Source organism: Falco punctatus (genome assembly GCF_963210335.1).
Source record: "Falco punctatus genome assembly, chromosome: 1".
Classification (NCBI taxonomy): Eukaryota; Metazoa; Chordata; class Aves; order Falconiformes; family Falconidae; genus Falco; species Falco punctatus.
In genome coordinates this window covers 67,539,333-67,563,263 of record NC_137580.1, presented here as the reverse complement: position 1 = coordinate 67,563,263, position 23,931 = coordinate 67,539,333, and the positions used below count along the sequence as shown (strand labels likewise).

Here is a 23,931-nt window from a genome sequence, read left to right as displayed (position 1 = left end):
GCTTTGGGGGTTCGCCTGTTAATGTTTGTATAGTAATACATTATAAAGCATTAATTTGTCTGTAGAAGGAGAGGTTCGCTGCTTTCATTACAGAGGTGGTGTTTTAGCAGTACACCTGTGTGCAGCCAAGGTTTTCAGCTCCTCCCATGGAGGTTTGGGGGTTTTTTTTGAGCTATTTGTCAAGTGGTTTGAGAGGAAGGTGGAGCACTTGAGACATTGGGACAGATTGTGCAATTAACCAGATATCAAAATGACACTGAAGATGTACCCAGATTTCCAGTATTGAAAACTGTCCAATTATCTAGTCATCATTAGTAGCTTCAGCTACTAATTGCAGTAGAATTACTTTCTACTCACATTCTTTATAGTCAAATGGACAAAACCCTCACTTCAGATAATGGGAATAATCTTTCATCTGTAATTGTAAAACTTGTTTTAAAAAAATAGGAGTTTGAAATAAAAAATACAATTTTTAAAATGTCAGATGTGTCTGTCTTAGTGAGGTTTTAATGGGTTTATAGTTTTGTGTGCTCGTGTGTAGTTTTAAACTTACAGATGTTTCTACTTAAAGATGTTGATAAAGGTGGCATCCTGTGATGTAGAGACTGGTATCTTGTATTGGTAATTTAATCTACCTTTATTTGTGGTGTGTGCTTTTCAAACCAAAGCTGGATACTGCATTAGACGATTTGACATGCAACCTTTTGAGTTAGGTGCTCCTAAACCAGTTACTAAATTACACCTGCTCAGTTAGTTTATTCCACATATTTTAGTAGAACAAATGTGCAGACTCTTCAGAGGAAGCATCTTTTCTTGCCATCTTAAGTGGCGTAACTGCTTAAAGCAATAAGCCTTGACAGATACAAGTTTTTGATGTATTTTTTGAGTTTGTTCTTTCAGATTTCAAAAAAGTGAGTTGAAAGTCTGCCACAGTTCATGTAGCTGTTAATGACTTGCTAGCTCAAAATCATTTTCCTTTAAAGGAGAATAAACTACAGAGCTCTATGAAGCAGCTCCCACTTTTTCAAGAAAATGGTGAATCAGCAGCATAGCTACATTCGGAGTCTTGAGGAGAGTATATATATTTTTTAAGCTTCCTTATGCTTTCTCCCAAAGTGCCTTTCTGTTTTTTGACCCAGCAGTCCAAGTTACTGTTGTTTATTTTTTAGCTTCTTCCTCTTCTGCTCAGCTTTCTGGGTTGTCAATTATAAAAATATGTTTTTAATTTCATCAGAAAGCAATTTTAGACAGTATGTTCATTGCAAAGCAGTTTTAATAATGAATTCGTTAACGGAATCCCGTAAGCAAGTTAATCATAGAATATCTGGGTGTTATTTGGAGAGCAATGACTTTTCAGAATTTGAAGACAAGAAAAGGGATACATGAATTTTATAATCATTGTAAGTATAAGGGGGAAATGAAAAATTAATTATTATAGCAGTTGCTGTTTAGTTTGCGAGTGGCCCAGTGCTGTGCATTTGTTTGTATTCGCCAAGGGCTGGGAAGTAACACCATAGTCATTGAGCATGACGTAAGCAGTAGGGTGTGGTAATTTTAAGAAAGGAAGTTATCTAAGGAAATGCATTTTTCATTCTCTAGAAAACAAAAAATAGGGTTTGGGAAAAGAACTTGAGAAAGAACTTTCAGATTTACCATTGATCAGTTGGCAGTGAAAAAAACCAGCTTGGACATAGTTAACATTCAGCAAACAACTACTCAACTGGCCCTTGGTGGACCTGTATGTAATTAACCTCTAGTGTTACAGAGCCAGTTTTGGTGACAGCAGAAGTCAAGTTCTCAGATATCAACATCTCTTAAAATTGATGTAAGTTTCAGGCACTAAACAGAAATGAAGTGCCTTGTAAGATACTCAGTAGTTTCATAAAAATGTTTGTTTTCATAAAAGCATAACACAAAACACAGAAGACAAAAATAGCTGCCCTGTGGCACTTTATCTTGGTCACTGTATGGAGGATTTGTAAATAATACCTACATTTTTGTATATTGACATATTGGTTTGACTACAGCTTTTCATTTTCCGTAGGCATATTCAGACACTCAGAAGCATCAATTTGGTGCTTACCGTTGCTCACTATTTGTTTAAATATTAACCTCTTAAAAATACTCAAAGTACAACAAATGTAAGGCATACAGTCCTGGCATGGAGACCTCTTTTGATAATGGAAGCAATCAATTTTTCTATTACTTCTGTGTATATTTGCAAATTGCTTCAAATATTGTATTTTGTGTGTGTAATGCTTGGTTTATTCTCTTTCTGCTGATGGACAGCGACCTCAAAAATAGTGACAGAAAACAAGAAGCAGCCAGTTGTTTGTTAGAGTAAGTACAGAGTCCATTGACACTACTAGCAGATACACCTTTAATACATGTGACATTTTCTCTTCATTTCAGGTCCTGTGCAGAATTGGATGCAGTTTCCCTCTGGCTATGGCTCACATCCTCCCAACTACAGTGCGCCCTCAGGACACTATTCCCAAGTGCCCAATAAAGCTGCTGCTTCACATCTGGATAATCAGTACAGAGCCAGTTACTACCCTACTTACTATTCATCACCAGCACAAAATGTGATGACACCTTCTGTGGGTACCAGTGTGTTGAATACACAGGAATCACAGCAGTTGTACAACAAAACTCCTCATACAGTGGGGTCAGCTGAAGGACCTGTTCAAGGAGCAATATCATCTGCATCCTACTTGCATACGAGTGCTCAGCAGTCATACTCAGCATTTGGTAATCACTACAGCACTTCTGTCAGTTCTTCAGTTGCATCTCAGGGATTTCCCCTTAATTCTGATCACTACGCCATGCCTGTGGTTTCCAGTGCCGTGTATCCTAATGTTTCCTATCCTCCTGCGGCTCCTGGCAGTGTGTATGGGCAGGCATTTACCTCTCAGAGTCTACCTGTTGTTGGACAAGTGAAAGAGACAAACAAGTTTTCTAGCCAGAGTACATCAGTACCTCATTCACTTCAACAGCATGTTCCTGTGGGATATAACACAACATTATCAACTACTTCATCTGCTCAGTCTGTTCAAGACAACCTCTGCAGCAATCTCACTAGATCGGTTGCTAAAGTAAACAACCAAATAAACACAGGTATTGTAGTATTTGAAGGATAGTGAACTTCCAGATGTGTCTGGGAAACATCAGAAATCATGTGCTTTTGTTGGCTTGTACTTGTTCACTACATGACATTGTATGTTGTAATTTTGAATTTGGTCCTTGCTCCTTTTTGAGGTTTTTCTCATTGGTTACCAAGTCCTCACAATAGCAGCAAATGGTATCACTGACATGTTTCTCTTTGAGAGATACAGAAAAAGACACTATTTGGGGGATGGTTTGAGTTTATTGTTTTTTTTTTTTTCATGTGAGTGGCCTTGGAAGGGATTTTTTTTTCATGCAGGTTTGAAGGAATGTGTAATTTCTGAAATGCCTGTTAATCACAAAGATACTTTTTTCCTTTCTTGGCTAGAGGATTTTTTTAAGTCAAGATCTAAGTTGATTCTTTAAATTTTACCTAAGTGAACATGCATGCACTCTTCAGAAAGTTCAGTAAAAGTGGAAGCTGGCATGAGTTTGGAGGAAATTGTGGTTTTGTTTAATATTTTTTATAAGCATTTGAATGAGAGCAGTTTCAGTGGTTTTAACTGATTTTTATAGCAACAACTTGATGTTTAGTATGGATGTAGCTGTGGAGACTGAAGTTGTGAAGGTGCCAGTTGAGGGCAAGTATGCTTAGTCCTTGCTGGTAGTTGCAGCTTCTGGTTCATGGGAAAACTGAGTAAAAGCTTATAGGGGTTAGAGATGTGGGACTGCCTCCACATTGAAACATCTTGCTGTCCCTCTGAGAGAGCAATAGTCCATACAGAAAAATTCTAATTTTCTTTCTATAATGGTAATTTTCTAACTTCATGCAGTTTTGACTTGTAAGCTGTGCAAGACTAATGGTTTTCTCTTCTGCTGAGAGAGAGATTAGAGAATTACATAATGTTTCCTTTTTTTATGCCAGATATTTCAGATTATAGTTTAGCATTGGAATTGTTTTAGGAGTCCTTGTAGCCGAGGTTTTCTAAGACTAATGATTTACTGATGATAAAGCTTTGTCTGGGAAAAACTGCTACGCCTAAATCAAGCTCATGCAATCCATACCAAGGTTGAAATTGGTTTCAGTACTGCTTTTTCTCCCCTTAAGAGTAGGATGTAGAGTGTCATCATTCAGCTCAGTTTTAGTACTTTGAATATTAGTAGATTTGAATTCTGTTTATAAGGTGCTCAGTGAGATTTTTCTGTAATATTTCAAAACCATGAAGCAAAACACTATTTAAAAAAAAAGTAGGGGAGCTCTTTAAAAAGCTTTTGAAGTTAATGGCATTTCATTGTTGAGCATAAAAATCTTTCAAGGACTAAAGGTTTAAAATTCTGGCCAAAAAAATTGATTCTGCTGAGTGCAGACTCTACAGCTGAACTTGACAGAATGCAGGTATCGTTCCAGAATAGTAAGATTCACAGTAGTTGTGTGAAAATAACTCATTGTTTGTTCAGACTGTTAGTGTTTTATTTACAGAAGTTTTTAATTTAAATGCCTGTTAATTTTACTTCTTTGGAGGTGTCTTGAAATCTATGATTTGTTCATTATGATAGTTTTTTTTTAAGGAAAAGCTGTTTTAAAGGTAAAATGGTGGAGCTGACCAAACCATGAAGTGCAATATGAGGATAGTCTTATTTCTAAGCCATTCAGTGGTGGTCTTGAGGGAGTGATTGAGTTAATACATGTCCTCAAGAAAAAGTAATAAAGTTATATAATACCACATTTGAATTTCAAAGAGCTCTTGACAGAACTGGCTGTGGTAGTGGTGTGTAACAGGTACACACTTTGCAGTTACAAAAATAACCACTGATCCACTGTTTCTGTTAGACTTGATTAATATTGCAGTACTTGGTTTGTTTGCCAGACTGTAGGCCTAACTACTTAAACCACATTCAGATTCTTTCTGAGCTTGTAAAGCTGCAGAAATAAGCATCCCCATGCTTCATTGCACAGTGGACTGGATTGTGGAACTGATGTATCTGGAGAAGTAACTTTTTTTCTCTTTCATCTGAATCCTGGTTCAACCTCAGCACACAAATACGTGATTTTGTATTTACTGACGGGGAAAGAGCAAATAAAGATAGCAACCAGTAGCTAGGCTGAATGAGAAGCTGGGCTGTTTTATTACAAAATTCTGAAGACATACCATTTTTTAAGTCTGGGGCTAAACAGACTGTCTCCAACAATATCAGACATTTTTTTCTTTTTTTTTTTTAGGCTAGAACTCAAGATCTTTGGCTAAGATTATTTAAAATTAGATTACTACAACACCTGGCTAATAAAATAATAATATATGTAATAAAAATTATATTATAAATATACAATGAGTAGAACTAATAAAATAATAATAGATTGTTTGGTCCTGGCATAATTGATTAACTTTTTGGGATACTGATACGCTTTCTGAATTTCCCAGTGCAGTCTTACTGCAAATTTACTGAAAATTGTTTACCAGTTGTTTCATGTCCTTGGAAAGTTTCTGAGTACAACACAAAAGGAATTTAAGGAAATGAGTGATTTATAAGAAGGAATTTTTCTGAATATTTCATCCTCTCTGCTGTTCTGCAGGAAGGAAAAAATGATTGAAAACAGTTGCAGTTTGTTCTGTGTAGAGATTTTTTGCAAAATTGCTCGGAAAATTTTAAGATACACTGAAACTCCTAAGTGTGTTTTCTGGGACTGTTCATGTAAAGAAATTTTGATACAGTATCCTACTATTAGTCATTGTGCTAGTAAGACAGTTTGCTGTCATTGCTGCTGTGCTGTGAAAGAAGACCCCTTACAATCCTTAAAATATAAATAAGCAAATCTTAAAAAGACTGTCAGGATGCTGTTGTAATGTATTTTCTAGCAGCGGTTTTGTGCAGTCAGTGAACACTGAAAGCTCTCTGATGAAAAACAAACGTTCTTTATGTGGAAGAATGACATTTTTTTAATAAAATCTGTGTGTTTAAACAGGACTTGCTCAGGAAACTTAGGCTGGCCTAAGCCTTTCAGAAGTTTGGTGATTTATGAATTGTTTTCTGCTTGAACCAGAAGAGTTCTAAGCATTGGAGTTACAAATTGATTTCTTTAAAAACCCAATTGTGTAGGCCTTGGAAAGCCCCCAAAATTTTGAATCTATTATGATCAAACTCCTGAGCTGCTGTATGTCTCGTACTAAGGACTTAGAACTGCAACACAACCTTTTTCTAAAAGTTTGGCGGCCACTGTCTGAAATCACTGAAGTATTTTCAGTGAAGCTTGCTGAGATTTCACTAGAAGAAGAGAAATTTATTTTAAGAGGAATCTGTTTCTGGAAGTTGACTTGTGTTGATGAATAGCAGCCAGTGAGATTGATTTTGTTTGCTTTAGGAAGTATAAACAAAGTATAAATAAATAAAGGAATACTTGATATTTTTCTGCTTGCTGGTTTAGAATACTTTCATCTAGCAAAAATGCCATCTTTTAGTTTTAAATTCTGTATTTCATTGGAACAGTGTTGGTATAAACCTGTGCAGAAATGGTGTTATGCTGTGTAAATAACTCACTTGTTATTATTTAGGCTTTTTGTCTTTCTAGGTCAACGGCTTTCCTTAATGTTTTTTCTAGGTTATTTCAGCAGAAACTGGTGCACTCTGATTTTTCTTGGTGCTTTCCAGTCAGTGTGGGTATCATCAAGGATGCCCAGATTTTACTGGACTTATCCCTGAGGAGAGGGAGATAGAGAACTCCTGTTGCAGGTAGATGGTATGGGTTTTGTTGCTTCCTGGATATTGTCTACTGTCCTGTAATTGTAGGCAGCCTGCTTGAGCAGGAGACGCTTTAATTTCTTTATCTCATGCACATACTTCCCCTTATGTCAGATCTATCTAAAGTCCTTGCTGCCCCAGTTCCATAGGAATGTAGGCTCTAATCCTGTAAATCTGCTAATATAGGTGTGGCTGGAAACAGGGGAAGGACTGCAGACAAGATACAGGAAGTTGGGGAGATAAGATGTTGAAGAGGAAGCTACAGAGAGGTGGTAAACCTCTCTGCAGAAACTACATGTTGTGATAGGGGGGGCAAGGGGGCAGGAGGACAGGAAATCAAGACTGTAGCTGTAGCAACTCAAAAGGGGTGGTTCTTGAACTCTCCTGAAAACCTGTGAAGGTACTGTGGTGATACACTTCTTAACAGCTTCCTGTAGGTCTCAAGTTGGAAATAAAGAAACCTGTAGGTGATAGTGTATAGGAAAAATTAATGAATCACACTGCCTCATTTGCACAGCTCTGTGGATTCTTTCTGTAACATACCTTTTAGCTTAGGTCTTTATTAGTACATGGTTTTTGTAACCAAGTGGTGTACCTGGTCATTTTTAGTGCAAAAGGCATTCATGGTTGAAAGGCATGAGGGAAAACTTCAGTGCACATTAAACGTGAGAGGAGTGGGAGGTAAAAACTAGAAAATACTGTGTCATTGAGTTTGGGTTGTGTAATTTACTGCAGCCTGACAAAGCTGCTGGCTTCTCATGGTATCTGTTGGTGGGAATGTTGTATGGCCTGATTGGGTTTGTCCTGGATAAGCTGATGGGGAACTTGTACTCTAAACTCGTGTTCAGTCCAGCTGTGTCTTGAGCTGAAATACACCATCCTAAATTCATCAGTACTTACATGACAGGGTACAATCCTCTTACTGGCCAGAGTTAAAAAAAAAAGATGGTATAATTACCACAACCATAGATTGTCTCATGTGATGACAGTTACTAACTCTGTAGTTTTTAAATCAACTTTGTCCAAATGTTTCCTTTGATCTTGGTTACTTACAGCTTTTGAAAGCTTTCCATACTCACCAAATAGTTTAACATGAAGTTTTGCCAGTTGGATTTTTGTATTAAATATGGGGGGGTTATGTTGTTTACTAGTTTTGTTATGTTTTTCTTCAGAGTCTAAAAATGTTTTCTTACAATACATGTAAAGGATCCATGTAATTTTGAAGGATATTTTAGATTATTTTTGTTTGGGAATACACAGTAGTACTTGGCAGGAGGGTATTTAATCTTCAGCTAATCTGACCTTAAGTTGGTTTTGGCTTTGAACATGTGACACTGTGACATTATAGCATTTAGCATGCTCTACAGCAGTACTTGGTGCTGTAAGCATTGCTGTATTGACTTGAAGTGTGGAAAATACCATAACCCCATAAACAACTCTGCTACAAAACCTGGGTAAGCACGCTAATGTAACAAAGAACTTCCCTTGTTGTCTTTCATACCTTGCTTGAGGAAGCTTTTTAGCTACCCTAGCAAGATTTCTGCTGACAGGTGCTGATACTTCTGTGGGGAGTCTACAAGACATAATGTGTAGAACCAGAGGTTATAGTAAGTGCATTTCAATAGAAAGTACTGTGTATGTGTACTTTGGAGAAATAAAAATTTTGATAACACCTGAAAAAGCCATATGTATGCTCAACATTATATTTGAAAACTGCATAATAAAAAGTTCCATGAAGGTGGTGACAATGTATACTGTCAATTTTGATGGTAAACTAGAAAAACGGAAGGATCATTTTAAGCCACCTTTTCTTCTTTTCCGCTTCTAAAGGAAGCCTCAGCTTCCCCCTAAAGTCCTTCAGATATCAGCTCCATTATTTAAATAAAACTCAGGGACTGGATAAACTGCACTGCTATAAAGCAAAGTTAATATTACATGTGCATCCTTTAGTGAATTCTGTAGCTTAAATGAGTGCTCTACAAACAGTAAATTTTGTTCTTGCTTATTTTCTATGTGTTTACTGGCTAATATTGGTCAAACTATTTCTATTATTTTTAACAGCTTGCTCTGTTAGGTTTTTTAGAAAGAATCATAATACAATGACGATTTATAAATTGAAAAATGTGTAAATTTTTCTATTTATAAACACAGACCAACCCTCTTAAAGCTAACTTAATTGAAGTTTTATTGTCCTTCTCTGTGGACTGGGTTAAATCTCTCAAAGCACTAACCTAACTTTTTAAAGAAGATTATATCTATTCCAGATGTTTAAAACACATCAGAAGTTCTGTGGAATACGCAGGATTGATTGAAACAAGTTGCTTGGAATGTGGGTCTCATAACAGAGTACCAAAATTGCAAATTGCCAGCCCTGTGAGGGAGACAGAATACTGGTTTGCTACACAGCTGACTCTCGGGTTTCCTGTGTGTAGGAGGAATATTGAGAGGGAGCTATCCCACATGGACTGTTCCTCTTAACTGGGAAGAGGAACCTGTGAAAGTATGGATGTGCAGGGATGGATCAAAAATAGATCAGTTTAGCTTCTGCTTGATCTTAACTTTACTACATCATGCTTTCCATTTTGTTGTTAGTTGTCAGAGCAATTTGTTCATTTTAATGGAGTTTTAATATTATAGGTGGTTTTTTATATTATAGGAGAATTAAAAAATCCTCCAACTTTTCCATGTATACTTGTTTGAAGACATGTCTCTGAAGTACTGTATTGTTTTTGTAGTTACTGTGAAAACAAATGTGATTGCTTGCATTGTGTAATTGTGTGTGCAAATACAAAGTGTTCCTGCTTTCTGCTTTTGTTTTTAGGTGGCATTGATTCTTCACAGCCTGTGCACTCTGAGAGCCAGAGTGTTTCATTTACCAAGCCTGGGGCTGGAACATCTGCTTCCTCTGCTGTGATCTCCTCAGTAAGGACACCTGCTCCAAGCCTTTCTTCACAGCCGCGATCTTCACCCTCTGTTCCACAGTCACCAGAGCTGGCCCTTCAGGAAGGTACTAAAAGAGAATGGGACGAAGTTACAATACAGGCTTCTGCCCTGTTTCACATGCGTACATGAATGCTGGAAGCTTTATTGCTCTGTTGCGTTTGTCTGACTAAAGACTGTCTCTTGCATCTCATCAGGCTCCCTTAGCATTCTTGTTTTATACCACCTGGTTCTAGCTTCTCTTAGCTCTTCTGTTTGATTTCCTTTGGCCATATGTCATCTTTTGCTTGTTTGTTTTGTTAGCAGTCTTACATGTCTGTTCCTCAAAAAGCCCTTCTTCCTAGTTCCCTTTAGTCTTCTAAAAAGCTGCTCACTTTTAACATCTTGGAAGGATGACTGTTGTGGTTTAATCTGGCAGGCAGCTAAATGCCACACAGCTGCTCGCTCACTATTGTGATCCGTCTGTATTGAAAAGTCAGGTGTAAATGAAACTTGCACTGGGAAACAGAGCAAGTTTGAGTATTAAATTCAAACTGATAGAATTGTTTTCTTACTCCCTAGCTGTAAGCTCCTGTGGAAAGCTGCTACAAGAGTCCTTGTGGGAGAACCGAGGTGTTCTTCTATAAGCTCCTTCTTTATTCTGATGTTGGTAGCCAGCCTCCTGACAAAGAATCAGTGGGTCTTGAGCCTTCTTTGGCCATGCTAATTCTACCCTGATGTTTTGACTTGCCTCTTGACTGTTAAATGTTGCTGTATCTAGTATTCCAAATGTAATTTACTGCATTGATTATTTTTTTTGACTGTGTTTTCTCTTGGTAATTTCAGAATTTTAAATTCTTACAGAGAAAGAACTCAGTGCGTGAGGTGGAAGTAGGTGTTAATTTTGTCCAGAAAATGTGACATGTTTAGTGTTCAAAATAATTGTAGAAAGCATGGGTTATGACTGTCACAGCATGTCTTTTTGTTCTTAAATTCCAAAATCCTCTGACATAAATGTCTGAATTTCCCCTTTTTCTCCATTTCGTCCTTTTTCTGGTGAAGTGAAAAATATAAAGAACTTGTTTGTGAATCAACTCTGTAGATCTTACAGGCAAAAAGATAATTCTTCATTGCTATAAAGTCCTATGCATGGTCTACCATTTTAAGGAAAATGATAAATCAGTTTATGAAACTGTGCTTGGTTCTTGCACAGTTTTATAGTTGACTTTGGTACTGGTTAGAATTTGTACTGTAGATGTGCTTGCTAGAAAGAAACCTGTTGCTTCATCTGACAAAGAAATTGCATAACCGTGTTTCTAATGAGAAAAAGGATTTTAGCTGTTGAACTGTGCTTGCCTTGATATGCAATATATATGTTCTTGCAGTGATTCCTGTATAATGTGTGAACATTTGGTGCATTAAATAGAAACCACTGCAGTTGCTGCTGAACTCTTCTCTAAATTCAAATACTTCCATATAAGTGAACATTAATGCAATACGTAGCTGAATGAGCACACTTTAAAACCAGCAATATACCTATGTCAGGAATATAAAGATGTTAGGAGTTTGCATTTATTTAGTTGTATTTATGTTAATATAATCAATAATAAATCCATGTACATGTCATCACAATTTCTATGTTTAGATGGTATTTTTATGAGCATTAGAAGACTTGAAATTCTTCATGTAGTTTCATTTGAGTCTGAAATACATAATGTATGCTTGCAATTATTTGTAGAAATTAACCTACTGAAAAAATATAATACATCTACTGAATATTTGTCTGAGTTGTTAGAATTCAAAGTGTGTTTCCCATATAGAGATCAAATGCCCTTATTATTTTCTTATTATAGAGTAGCGTTGTCTACGTGAAAGCATTCTGGAAAACCAGTTAAAGTGGATTTTATTGTTTTACGCTCCTGTATGGGCATTCCTATACAGAATTAAAATACTATAATTGTTTACTGGGCTAAGTTCTAACAGGACAAAAAAACTTAGTGTATTAAAGCCTATTTAATCTTACATAGACATCTATACAAAATTAATGCAGATAAAAATAATTTACTTGAAAATGGCATCCTAGAGATGATCTTTGAGAATGTGTGTCCTGTCTGAATGTTACTTGTGGACTGCCTTAGGTTTTATGTCGATGAGAGGAACTGATGAGTAAATGAAAATAACTTAAAGCAAAGAGCTTAAGAATTGAGAAAAGGAGGGTTCGTTTTGTGAGAACTACTATTTGTAGTATTAAGATCTTAATGCTGTAGAAAATTTGTTGAAAACATGAGGGTTATGGATAGAGAGCCAGTTGAAGAACTTCAGAATGTTTCTGCATGTGGTTAATTTTCATTTTTTGGTGGGGCCTCCATTATGAAACTTAAGCCACATAAAATATATGCTTTACATTTTAAAGTCTTTCAGGGTATGGGTAGTTGTACTTAAAATACCTAAATAGTTGGTTTATTTCATAGGCAAATGAGTTCTTAACTTTTTGTGTCCTCCTGCCTACATTTCCAGATGTCTGTAACAGATAATTGGATAAAGCCTTAAAATGGGATATTATTACATAACAGGTATGCTGGTGGCAAGGGTTAGAAATTTCCAGTCCAAGAAGCCTGTGATGATTTAAATTATGTGGTTGCATTTTAAGCCAGACCTATGAAGTAATCTCACTCAAAATAAAGAATAATTTCAAAACAAGCTTTTATGGTTTTAAGAGTGAGATATTTTAACATTATTATCAACTCTGTAAAAGATACTAAGCAGAACTGGGTTGTCACAACAGAAATCATGATTAGGCACATGGTGGCACTTGGAACTGTTGTCTTCAGCCACTCACTTCTGCCCATCAGTTGCTTTTTCCCCTATGCTAGGTATTGCTGGTCAGTGAACCAAAATAGGAGGCTTCTCCACCCAAGAATGACTTGGTAAACTAGGTTATTTTTCAGCCAGATCAGTTCTCAGGTATTTTGTAGCTGGACAGTTGTGCTAGCACAGCACTGGAGTGGCCTAAAGGTAGGAATTTGTAGTACTGCTATCAATGAAAATAAAAAACATCTATGCAAACTCATAAGGCTGGTAAGTCAATCCAGCCCTGCCTCCAGAGGATTCGTGGTGACGTAGGTTATGATTCCTAAACTTCTGTGTCACTAACATATTTTTTAATCTCTGTATATTCTTTCTGAGCACATGTATCCTTTATGCATGTGACCAGTGACTGGAAAAGGGGGAGTTTTAGCAGAAGTTTGTTATTCTAAAGAACATTCCAAAGACTCCGAAGTAGTGTTAGTAGAATGACTAATTGAGTCTTTTTCTCTCATCTGCCCATACTTGGAATTTTTGCATTGGCATGCCCTTTCCCAGGTACATTTACTTTCTTCTTATCTGTGTTATTTGTTAGAGGTATTTATTAGAGGTCTGTCTTTGTGCACTCACGCTGTGCCCATCTTCTTTTACTTTGGCTCTCAGTGTTACAGTGCATCTATTCTTGTCATCCTTTTTCCCCCCCTTCTACTTGCATGCTAATTATTTTGTTTTTTCTCCTTCCCAGTAACACAGTTGTTCTGTCTTACTCCTCGGTAGCTCTCCTAGGCCTGAGAAAAGACGTAGTCTCCTTGGCTGTAGTCTGGTTTTGCACAGAGTGGTTTTCTTGTATCCTCCTTATCAAGTACATCCAGTAGCCTTCATAAAAGATGGGACTATGAATCCCTTGAGGTAGTCCTGTATTTTAGCAGTATAGAGAAACTGAGGCAATGCAATGTACCTCAGTTGCACTTGGGTTGATTTTTGCCGTTGTCATTGTGACTACCTGTATTGTGGAGAAACTTAATTGGAATTGTATGAGTATTAATGCACTAGATAAAGTGAAATAATGTCAGTCTGTCCTTGCACTAACCTCTGTATGAAGGTTCAGCTTCTCAATAATGTTGTGATACGGTTTTGCGCTGTTTTCCTTTTACTTCCACTATTTGAATAGATGCTCTTCACCTTGATTTCGTTGTTTTTTCTTAAGTGAAATTGAAGTGATCCTCTTAGGTTCATTTGCTAACCCTTTTTTAAAAAGCCATGAAACTAACAGCATTTTTAGTCCTTAGTTAAATGTAACTACATCAATCTTTATTTTACTTAAAGTTGCGAATGGGGGCGATTATTGATTACCATGATAGTTTCAGATTACGCGTAACATACAACACTATAGTGCTTTACAGTGTTAAATAAAGAGCACTACCCTGATGGTGCCATAGTGCTTCTACAGGGAAAAAAATTCCAAATTCTGAAGAGTTTTGAAGAATTAGGATATTTTCACACTAAGAAAAACAGTCATCAGATGCATTTACATGGGATGTTTCTGCCTGACTACAAGCATATTTAAAATCCTTGCTAACCCTGCCCCCGTGACAAGAGAAACTTAAGATTTCTTGGAGGAGCTGAAATTGCATCTATCATGAGTAACATAGGAAATTAATTATAAGCCATTGCTGCGTGCTTTACTCTATTTTAAAATTGTATATATATGTTTTACTTTTGGGTATATTTGTTCACATATGTTTAGAATAGATTTTGTTAAAAAAACACCACCTACTACTAAAAGAACCTCATAGATTACAGTTTGTACATGGTAATAGTTGTTGAGTTGTTACCAGACCTTAAAAGTGGACAGTGTATTTAGGTGCTTAAATATGGTCTATGAGACTGAATTTAGGCAGTAATTTAAAAATAAGGCTAACCAAGTTTTCAGGTTTACTTAGCTTAAATTTCACGGACTGTGTTGCTGAGGTGTATGTTTGTACTCTGGCATGTTGCAGCAGCATTATATTTCCTTGATTTCTGACAGTGTTTGGAATTCTCATGTGAATTATTCCTTTGTTAAAAGGGGCAGGTGTGCCAAGCAGAACTTGAGTATTAATGTTTTCATAACACAATTTGAATTTATCTAGGAAGGAGCTAATTTATTTCTATATATTAACTTATGAAAGTATTCTGGTGGATAAACTGATATTAAATACATATACAGGAAGTCTCTGTGTGTGTGTGTGTTTAACTTCCTGATACGCATGTGCATACACACATATACAAAAAATTTCCTGCCAGCTTCCGTGTGCTACTAATAACTTGCTAAACTAGTCCACTAAAACCTGCTTCTATTGTACTGCTTATATAGTTCATATATGAACTACAGTTCTGTAGTCCAGGGTTGTAGATTTAACTTTTTGCATGTTGGGATTTTCGCTAGAGTGGCTAATTTCTCTCACTTTTAATGCAATGATTTGTGACTTTCATTTCTCATCTTTCCTGTCTGTCTGACTCTTATGTTTGTGCTTTCCAATTCACAGGCATGCAGTATGGTGGATATGTTAATAATCAAGCTAGCTCTGCACCAGCTCCCTTGTCATCAAGTTCAGATGATGAGGAAGAGGATGAGGAGGATGAGGAAGCAGGTTGGCTTTAGCTTTACACCAGTATCTTGTTCTCTTCCTACTGAAGTTTTGTTCCGTATTTCCATCCTCTGAAACTTTTTTTCCTTTAAGACAAAAATGTCACTCTGACTCATCATGTACCAAGTTAACTATAAAGTTCCCAGCTGTTTTTAGTGTAGTAAACAAAAAGGAGTTCAGTAGTGGTCAGCAAACGGTCTTTTTTTTTTGTCATTTTAATAGCAGATGGTTTATGTATCTAACAAAGAAATATTCACAACTTGCAAGACCCCCATATTTTTGAGTTTCAGTATGTTTTAAACTCGTTAAGTGAAGATAACTAGCTCTAGAACTCAGACTGATGGTTTCTTATGTTAAACAGCTAGATACTGTTTGTATTTTTACATTAAACGATGTTTACCGTATTTCTCATGTTACACATAGGGAACTCTTACAATTAAGTTAGTAAAGTAAAATACTGAAAGATAGTAAGTTGCTTTTTAAGACAGTAAATTAATCTGTGCTGGTTTTTCTCTTTCCAAGGTGTATCTCTATGATTAGGCACATAGGTTCAGTTTTAACCTGTTTGCTTTGTAAAGGAACTTAAAAAGTTTGTTTCCTTTTTTTTTTTTTTTTAAGAAGCAGTTTATCCTGATTGATTGAAATATTATATTCTTGGTTGCAAGGATTCTGCTTATGTTGTCCGAATGGCCTGGGTTTGCAAGTTTGATGTTTCTCACTATCTTAGTTTCTTGGATGGTAGCCCTTTTCTTCTAACTTAAAGAAAAGTCTTCTTTACAGTCTATAGATGAGTGGTAAGAGTGTAAAAAGCTTTTTGAGATTAAACATTAGACTTCCAGCCTTGTTGATAGCTGGAAGTAATAGCACATATACCTTGTGCTGAAATACTACAGCTATTTGTGTGTGTTGGCTTTGAGTATTTACTTGGGATAACAAACGTTTGTAACTTTTCCTGTAGGCTTATAATTCATATTGCAGCTAGGCAGAAAAAAATCAGTGCGGTATAATTCTGATTTTTTGATAAAATAATAAAATCGTTAAGCTAGAATACTGTGAAAGTAGCTTAGTGCACTCTTAGTAATACTGTGAAGAATGAAGCAAAACAATGACGACATCCAGGTCATAACCAAGAACAGTATGATGGGTTCATATTACCAGTTTGAGTAATAGTGATTCAACTGTTATGTTGAATTATTAGAACATTAGAAGAAATTAGTTGCTGTTGTTCTTTTTCCAAGGAGGAAGGCGTTTTCAGCAAAAGGCATTTGTCATTGCTCCAGCCAGAGAAGGACAATATTTGGAGGGTGCAGTAATATCAATACAAGTGGTATTATTGCCTCCACTCCAGGGGAGCACAAATACTAGGATACTTTGCATATTCTGTTGCAAATCCTTGCTATTTCAGATTATTGGTTCAGTTTCTTTAGTTTCTTACCCTTTTTGTGATAACACATTCTTGATCTTTCAACAGGCTTGAGTGTTAGTATGAAATTATGTATAGTAACTCTTGAATAAACTGTTCTTTCTAAATCTAAGGATACTTCCTAGTTTTAGATACCAGGTGGTGGTTTTTTTTTTAAAGCTCTGCTAAGTCCAATTAGACTTAACCAGCTAGAAAACAATTCTGCTTTGGGATATAAAGTTTGCTTTGGCTATTGTGATGCAGCTTCTGTTTGAACTCCACTTTCTAAAGAGTGGCTAAAAGAGCCAGAGGAGCATTTTGGTTTTGTTGCAGGGCTACCTAATGAATTTTCTGCAGATAATTATCATTGCCTAATCCAATGCCAAGTTTTCTGTCAAATGATGTGTCACTTTTTTTTTATCAGTTGCAACCTTTGTCTCCTTGCTTTGTTCCCTAAACCTACCAGAAACAAAGTTTTCATACTACCTACCATATTTCTAAAGTTTTCTACTTTGCAAAAGCCTGTAGCCTTTGAGCTATCATTGAATTTATCTTATGCAAAAGAGTGAAAGGGCACCCATGTTCAATGTGTAGGATACCTGATTAATAAGCATCCCGTTTTATGCCCTGTCATGAGGAGTTAATGTAAATCCTAAACAAATTCTGTAGACAGGTTTCTAGCTCAGGTGGTGCCGGTGGTTTTATGAAAAATAGGTGTTGGACATCTGGTTGCTTGTGTTAACATAGCTTATCAATTTTTTTTGTCACTCTTACCAGTTAGATCTTTAACTGTTGCCAAAGAGTTCTTGAAAACTCTGAAAGCAAAAGTTACATTGATAAAATAATTGCTTAACTATAAAAGCATGTTACAAGTATTGCTTTTGTCTAAGCAGTGTTTTCTAATATTCTTTAGACTTTTTTTCTTTCTTCCTAATATGTTCTTTCATCTGTTGCTTATAAACTTTGACAGCTGTTGTAGCTTAATGTAAACATAGAAAAACTCTTGTTTAATTTTGTGGAAGTTCTCGTGTGTTTTATTGATGGAGAACCTGTAAGATTTCCCTGACACCTGTGACCAGCGTAGAGTTTGAAGCTACTTTTGGTCTGCAGGAAGCTGTACAACTCATTGCTTTTGAGTCAACTGTTTGTTTTCCAGTGGAGAGTAAACAGGACACATCATAGTTCTTGTAGGCACTGGGACTCTGACATTTCTCAAGAATATGTTACAAAATTTTGAAAGTTCTTTAGAAGTAAAGACCTTAAGTTGAAGGTATTCAGTAAGTATATGGGATACTCAGTAATGGGATTCACGTTGTTATTTAAGTTAAACACCTTGTTTGTGTTTCAAAATATCTGAGATTATGCTTTCTGACTAGAACTTTTCTGTATGTCAGAAATGATGCATAAATATTTTTTTCTAGTACAAGTATGACTAAATTGCATTATTTTTACTTACAGCATGATTTTAAAACACTTTCTTTCATATATTTGTCAAATTAGTTGCTCTTAACTTTTCCAGCAGAGCTTGGGAAGTACATATTTCTTTGCAACTCACTGTATCATTAATATCTTCCTAGTGAAAATAGCAAACACATTTTATATGGAATTTTATTACAGATGGATATAAATTTACAAATACAATTTACTGTGTGTGTGTGTGGGGAAGCTCTGCAAAGAGTGACATAGTGGTTAAATCAGAAAGCTTGAACCTTGTCTTGCACATTCACAATTGCTTATATCCTCTTGGTATTTCTTTGAAATACAGAATTAACTTCTGGTCAGACAAAAAATACTTCTTGAAAATTCTGAATCTTGATCTTGTTGATGTAATAAAAGTATATTTTGGCTTTCCTGTAGTAGGACTTACCAAACTTTTAAAAGCTGTGCTCCTCCTTGGGGAACAAAATAATGAATCCTGTTTCCTTCAGTTTCTAGAACAGGAAGAAAGGTAAAATTTGGTAGGAAAAGAAATCATGCAGTTATGTTCTGTTATAAACTTCAGGAAGAAAAAATAGGGGAAATTTACAACAATCTGAAAACTAACATTGTATGAGTTTCACAGTGTTTATATACTTCTAAAAATAAAATTATTCTTAGTGTTGTGGTTTTTTGGAATAGTTTTTCTATTTCTTAGCTGAACACTTTAAAGGCAAAATGATCAAAAATAATCTATACAGTCATGATGTTGCCATGGTATTAATGTGTTCCAAATGTCAGTGGTGTTATGTTTCCATATGCAGGAGTCTCTTTACTTGGAAATCTCAATTGAAGGTGGGATCAAATCTGAATGTGTGACTATTTAAGTTCTTCCTAGAAATTCTTTCAGCCTCACAGTGGGATGTGTGGTCATGGTTGACCCTTCTGAGTAGAACAGTATCAGTGAATCTCTTTTGAGTCTATTCTGCCACAAAAGTTAGATAGATAGATAGATATGTAGATACACGTACACAATTGACTTTATTGAATTCTTAAAGGTACTCTTTCCTCTCACTTCATGGCTTGGGGTGTTTTAAGGAGCAGCTGATACATTTAATCCCCTTGGCCCTTTTTCTTTGTAAATGTGTGTGAAATGGCACTGGAAGAAATTTTTAAAAATATATTTTTTTTCCAGTATTTTACAGTAAGATATACATAGGGTGAACTAAAAATGAAGCATTAGGAGTCCCTTCAGTACTAACAACTAATTATGTGTGTGTCCATGTGCTTTTCTACTTCTGGCTAGTTAACTTCTGTTACTTACTTTTGCATAGTTACTTTTTACAATTTTTGTACTTCTGGTGCAGCCAAAACAATATGACTGAAGGCGAGACCACTTGTCAATGTTCAATGGAAAATAGAAGCTTTACATTGAAAACAAAAAAACCTTCTGAATTACAGCTGCACAGAAAGGAGGAAAGAATTAAATACTTGTCAGTTTTGCTTGAAGGTGGGGATGGTGCACAATCACTATGAAGAACACTTGTTTACAGTTATGAAGGAAGTCACAATAGAGACTATTTTAAAATTGTATGTAGCTTCAGTTGACGTAGTCTAGAAAGAATTTTTAGTTTAATAGAAAAATACTTTTTCTGTTTCAAGAAGCAACTTTTTTCATTGTTTTTGTCCTTTTCCCATTGATATCTCTTGCTGTTTGTTGGGCATGTGTTGCTTTATTTGTTTTTTAATACCATGTTGATTGTTTATCTTTTCCTTCCTCTCCTCTGTAGTGGTAATAGCTTTGAAGCTGTAGGGCTGGACTGGTGTTTTTTCACAGGATCTTTCTTGACAGTTTCTTAAGAAAGTTTTTAGAAAAAAATCTTAGTCTCTCTATTTCTCAAAAATTTGCCATTCCTAAAGCACCTAACTTAAATAATTTTCCTTCCCCAGCAATTGATAGTTCCTCTACTACGAGCAGTGCCTCTCCTGTTCTGAACAATTATGATGCCCTGGAAGGAGGTGGCTATCCAGGTAAGCAGTTTATCACATGGTAATTATGAATTATTTGTTTAAAGACTTAAATTCCTACTGTTTATGATTGTTTTTTAACTTATTTCTGGTGGTGTCCGTTTTTAATTAGCAAGTAGGCGAAATGAAATGTCTATGAAAGGAGTGGGTGCAATCATTAGAGAGCATACCTTGCTTTTTTTTAATCAGTTTTCATGGTTTTAACAGTGAAGTTGGAGTAACCATTTAATAAAGCTTCCCTGTATCGTAAGTCTTACTTCCCATTGTAATATTGATGGTAGTGCTGGAAGTATGGCCTGTGAAAGCAGGCATCTTTTTCTAGGTTATACTATATACCTGATTGTGTTGACATTAGTAGCCCGTAATAGTTGATATGCCACTGAAGTTTTGAGACAAGCGATACCAGTTTGCAGAGACGCTTGGATCAGGTTATTTTATTCTATTTTTCATTGTTTAAAGAAAATGGCTGCTATTTTGCTTATTTTTATCTGTAAAAATATCAGGAGTGTCAGGTTTGCTCTAAGTGAGCCTACTAGCAAACTACCTCAGTCTTGAAATGGTAGAGCGGTCATGTTGAGAGCAGGTGAAAAAGATGCTGTTCAATGTGGGTATGTTAACCAATATTTTAAATGATAATTGGATTAATTTGGGGGACCTCCCCGTCTAGCTTTTTTGCATTGCTCTGGCCTCTGAGACTTAAAGTAGTTTGCTTAGTTTAATGGATTCCTGTGTAAAGTACAATCTCCGTTAAATAAAAAGCTGATACTGCTGTCCACATAGGGTCTAGCTCATGCAACAAGGGGTAGCTGAGGTATGGCTGCAGGGTTATGAATTCTGATTTCTCAGCTAATAACTAACCATTTTGGTTCTGCTGAAGGCATATTCCAAAAATAACTTGTTACTTCTGTTTTCCTCCTGAAACCTAGCCCATGTTTATAAACATTTCTAAAGAGTAGTTTCTTCTCTTTAGAACCGTTAAGTTTTCTATGAATTTAGGTCTATGTGTTACTTCCAGTTTGGCCTTCAAAAATAGTGGGACTAAACTGTGCTGCAGGGATATACAGGCACGACTAGTAATACTTCAAGAAAAGCTCTGTCTCTACGTTTAGAAAATAGTTCTGTCACCTTAGCCATATGTTTTAACAGTATTCATAAGTGATAGAGGAGAGACTAGGCATGAATGGTCTCTTCTGTGGTTTACGTCAAGTAAAAATCTTGGAATAAAATGTTGTTCTAAGGTTGGGTTTTTTTTCATTCAGTTGAAATGCTTCTTTTTTTCCTAAGTTGCATGGGTAAAATAGCATTTTGCTAGTAGTTACATAAGTCTGTAGTCTTCTTCCCATGTCTATGTCCCCTTTGCAGTAATCTGCGCAGCTAATTTATTTGGTCAGTGCAGATAAACAACCTGGTGGATAATGCAAAAACTTAAATGGAAGTGTTGTTTTAAGTATTTAGGAGTTTACATCTAAAATGAAGAAATAGTAAGTGTATTCAATACCTGTGGGATTTCTTTTGTCCTTCCAGAGACGCGCTCTGTGACCAGCAGTCCAGTTCCTGCTCCATCAGTCCCCCAAACATCAAAAGCTTCCAAGCCCTTTGGTTATGGATATCCAACACTGCAGCCTGGCTACCAAAATGCAGCAGCACCTACTCCTGTGCAGCCCAGTAATCCAGGACACCATCCTGGGCTTCAGCACTATCCACAGGTTTGTATTTTAAATTTAAAAGTAACATCATGGGAACAGTCTTTTCTGCATTATGTATTGCTTTTTACATATTTTCATCTTCTATTTTTATAATTTCTGAGACAGATGTTAAGTATAATATTGATGTCATATCTCTGGATCTTAACTTCTTACTAGAAAGATTTTGGATTAAAATTTTAAGTGTATCTCCAAATAAGCTTAACAATTTTGCTTCATCAGTTATTAGCAGCGTTCACAGTTTCAAGGTCTGATGTTTCAAAGAGCTGTACTTTATTGATAGGAAAACATGCAGAAGCATAATGAAGTACTTGATCAGCAAATGTAAGTTTGATTAGAGCACTGCTATGGGCTATGATCTCGAGCATTATGTTGCCTTATGGGCCAAGTATGGCATAAGGTCCAAATGAAAGAGCTCTTAAAGCCTCTGCTGGGTGTGTGGTGGAGCAGGCTGCCTCCTGCATCTGCTCTATCTTCCTGGTAAAGAGAGCACCAAACACCCAAGAAGTTGTATACGCTCACCTGGCTCCCAGTGTGCATGGGAGTCACCCAAGAACAGTGAAATTGAAGAAGAGGCAAGACACTGAGGCAAAATACAAATGCTGAAGCAGTGCAGAGAAGTGTGTGAGAAGGGGTATAGAAAATGAAACATACTGATTTACAAATTCCGCTCTCTGAAATAAGGTCTAGCTGGCAAATGAGTTGAAGCTGGTGTTGGAGTTGATCAGAATTTCTTACTGAACTTAGTGTAGTACCACAAGCTGGCATATAATATCCAGGAATGCTTTTGCTGGCGCGGAGGTAATGTAAAATGTTACCTGGAGGAGATGTTAATTATATATTCATTTATTACATCTTTTTTGAAAGACTTCATCTTCACTATAGTGTGAGATGGAGTTAGGCTTTTCTCAGGAGTACAGTAAAAGAATAAAACCCAACAATTAGAAGTAGCAAGTGAAATTCCAGCTGAACATAGGAGAAGATTCTTCAGAATGGGAATGGGGAAGCACTAGAACAGACTATGTTATGAAATCGTCAATCCTTAGCTATTTTCAAGACTCAGCTGGACAAAGCTATGAGCAACCTGATTTTGAATTTAGCCTTGCTTGAGCAGGGGGTTGGACTGCCAGACCTCAAAGGTGCATTCCAGACAAACAACTTCTCCTCTTCTATGGCATTTTATTTTGATTTTAAAATAAATACACGAAAAGTTTCTTTAATGTGGAAAAGTTACATTGTAACGTCTTCAAAGGGGGAAAAGAATTGTCACCTTGCTAGTAACTTGTTTTCTTATGCTTGAAAATCTTGAAGGATTGTGTGTGGCTTCAAATGTTGATTTCTAATATGAATTTCAGTTTTGTCCAATGATACATATTTGGAAGGTACGTCACATTTGTCTTAGAATTTTTAGATTTCTACCATACAACTCTTTTCTTGTTTGTTTGGGTTTGTAACTGACTACCGCTGGATCTTTTTTTTAAATATCTCTCTGGAAGAATTGGAATCACAAGATTAAGGTGGTGGTTTAAACATGATTGTGTGTTTACCCATTTGCAATGCTCTTCCTTTTTTCAGCAATATCCAGGTGTGAACCCGCTAACCTCTTCCATAGGGGGGTTAAGTCTACAGCATTCTCAGCAGCCAGAAAGTTTGAGACCAGTAAACCTTACACAAGATAGAAATATTTTGCCTGTATCTTCAGTTCCAGCACCTGTGCCTAACTTGAATTCTGATCTTAGGAAACTAAACTGCAGTCCAGAGTAAGTGTACTGTCTAGAACAACATCTGACATTTTTTCAGTGACTAACAATTATTTAAAGCATCAAAAAATATGTAAACTGACTGCTGATTTTTAATCTTTGTGATGAGCTAATATACTCCCTTTCACTTGAAAATAAGTTTATCCTCTACATCCTTATACAAACGTTGAAATTGTCCTGCCATCAAAATACATTATATACAGTGAATGTAGCTCGCTTATTAAAACATGAAGAAACCTGCTTAATCCTTGCCTTGATTTATGCATCTAAAAAAAATAATTAATAAACACCTTCACTTTATGCAGTACATTACATAGAATATTTTTGTAATATTGCATAGATATTTTTTTCCCAGAAAATTACAATGATAATGTTTAAATACACTGAATAAACTGTGAGTATATTTTACTGTGGTAATCCTGCAATTA

General features: G+C 36.1%; 1 protein-coding gene across 4 annotated transcripts in view; it reads left to right on the top strand.

Annotated features, from left to right (window-relative positions):
- Nucleotides 1–23,931, top strand: part of SEC24B (SEC24 homolog B, COPII coat complex component) — a 49,712-nt gene that overhangs the window by 3,460 nt on the left and 22,321 nt on the right. For 2 of the 4 annotated variants that reach the window (XM_080374027.1, XM_080374029.1), the window contains exons 2-7: nt 2,413–3,117; nt 9,662–9,847; nt 15,093–15,197; nt 19,963–20,043; nt 21,565–21,746; nt 23,319–23,503. In XM_080374027.1, coding sequence (XP_080230153.1) covers nt 2,413–3,117; nt 9,662–9,847; nt 15,093–15,197; nt 19,963–20,043; nt 21,565–21,746; nt 23,319–23,503 — 1,444 coding nt within the window. Of the gene's footprint in view, nt 1–983; nt 2,341–2,412; nt 3,118–9,661; nt 9,848–15,092; nt 15,198–19,962; nt 20,044–21,564; nt 21,747–23,318; nt 23,504–23,931 lie in introns of all 4 variants that reach the window. The other 2 variants (XM_080374030.1, XM_080374028.1) reach the window with 2 other exon arrangements.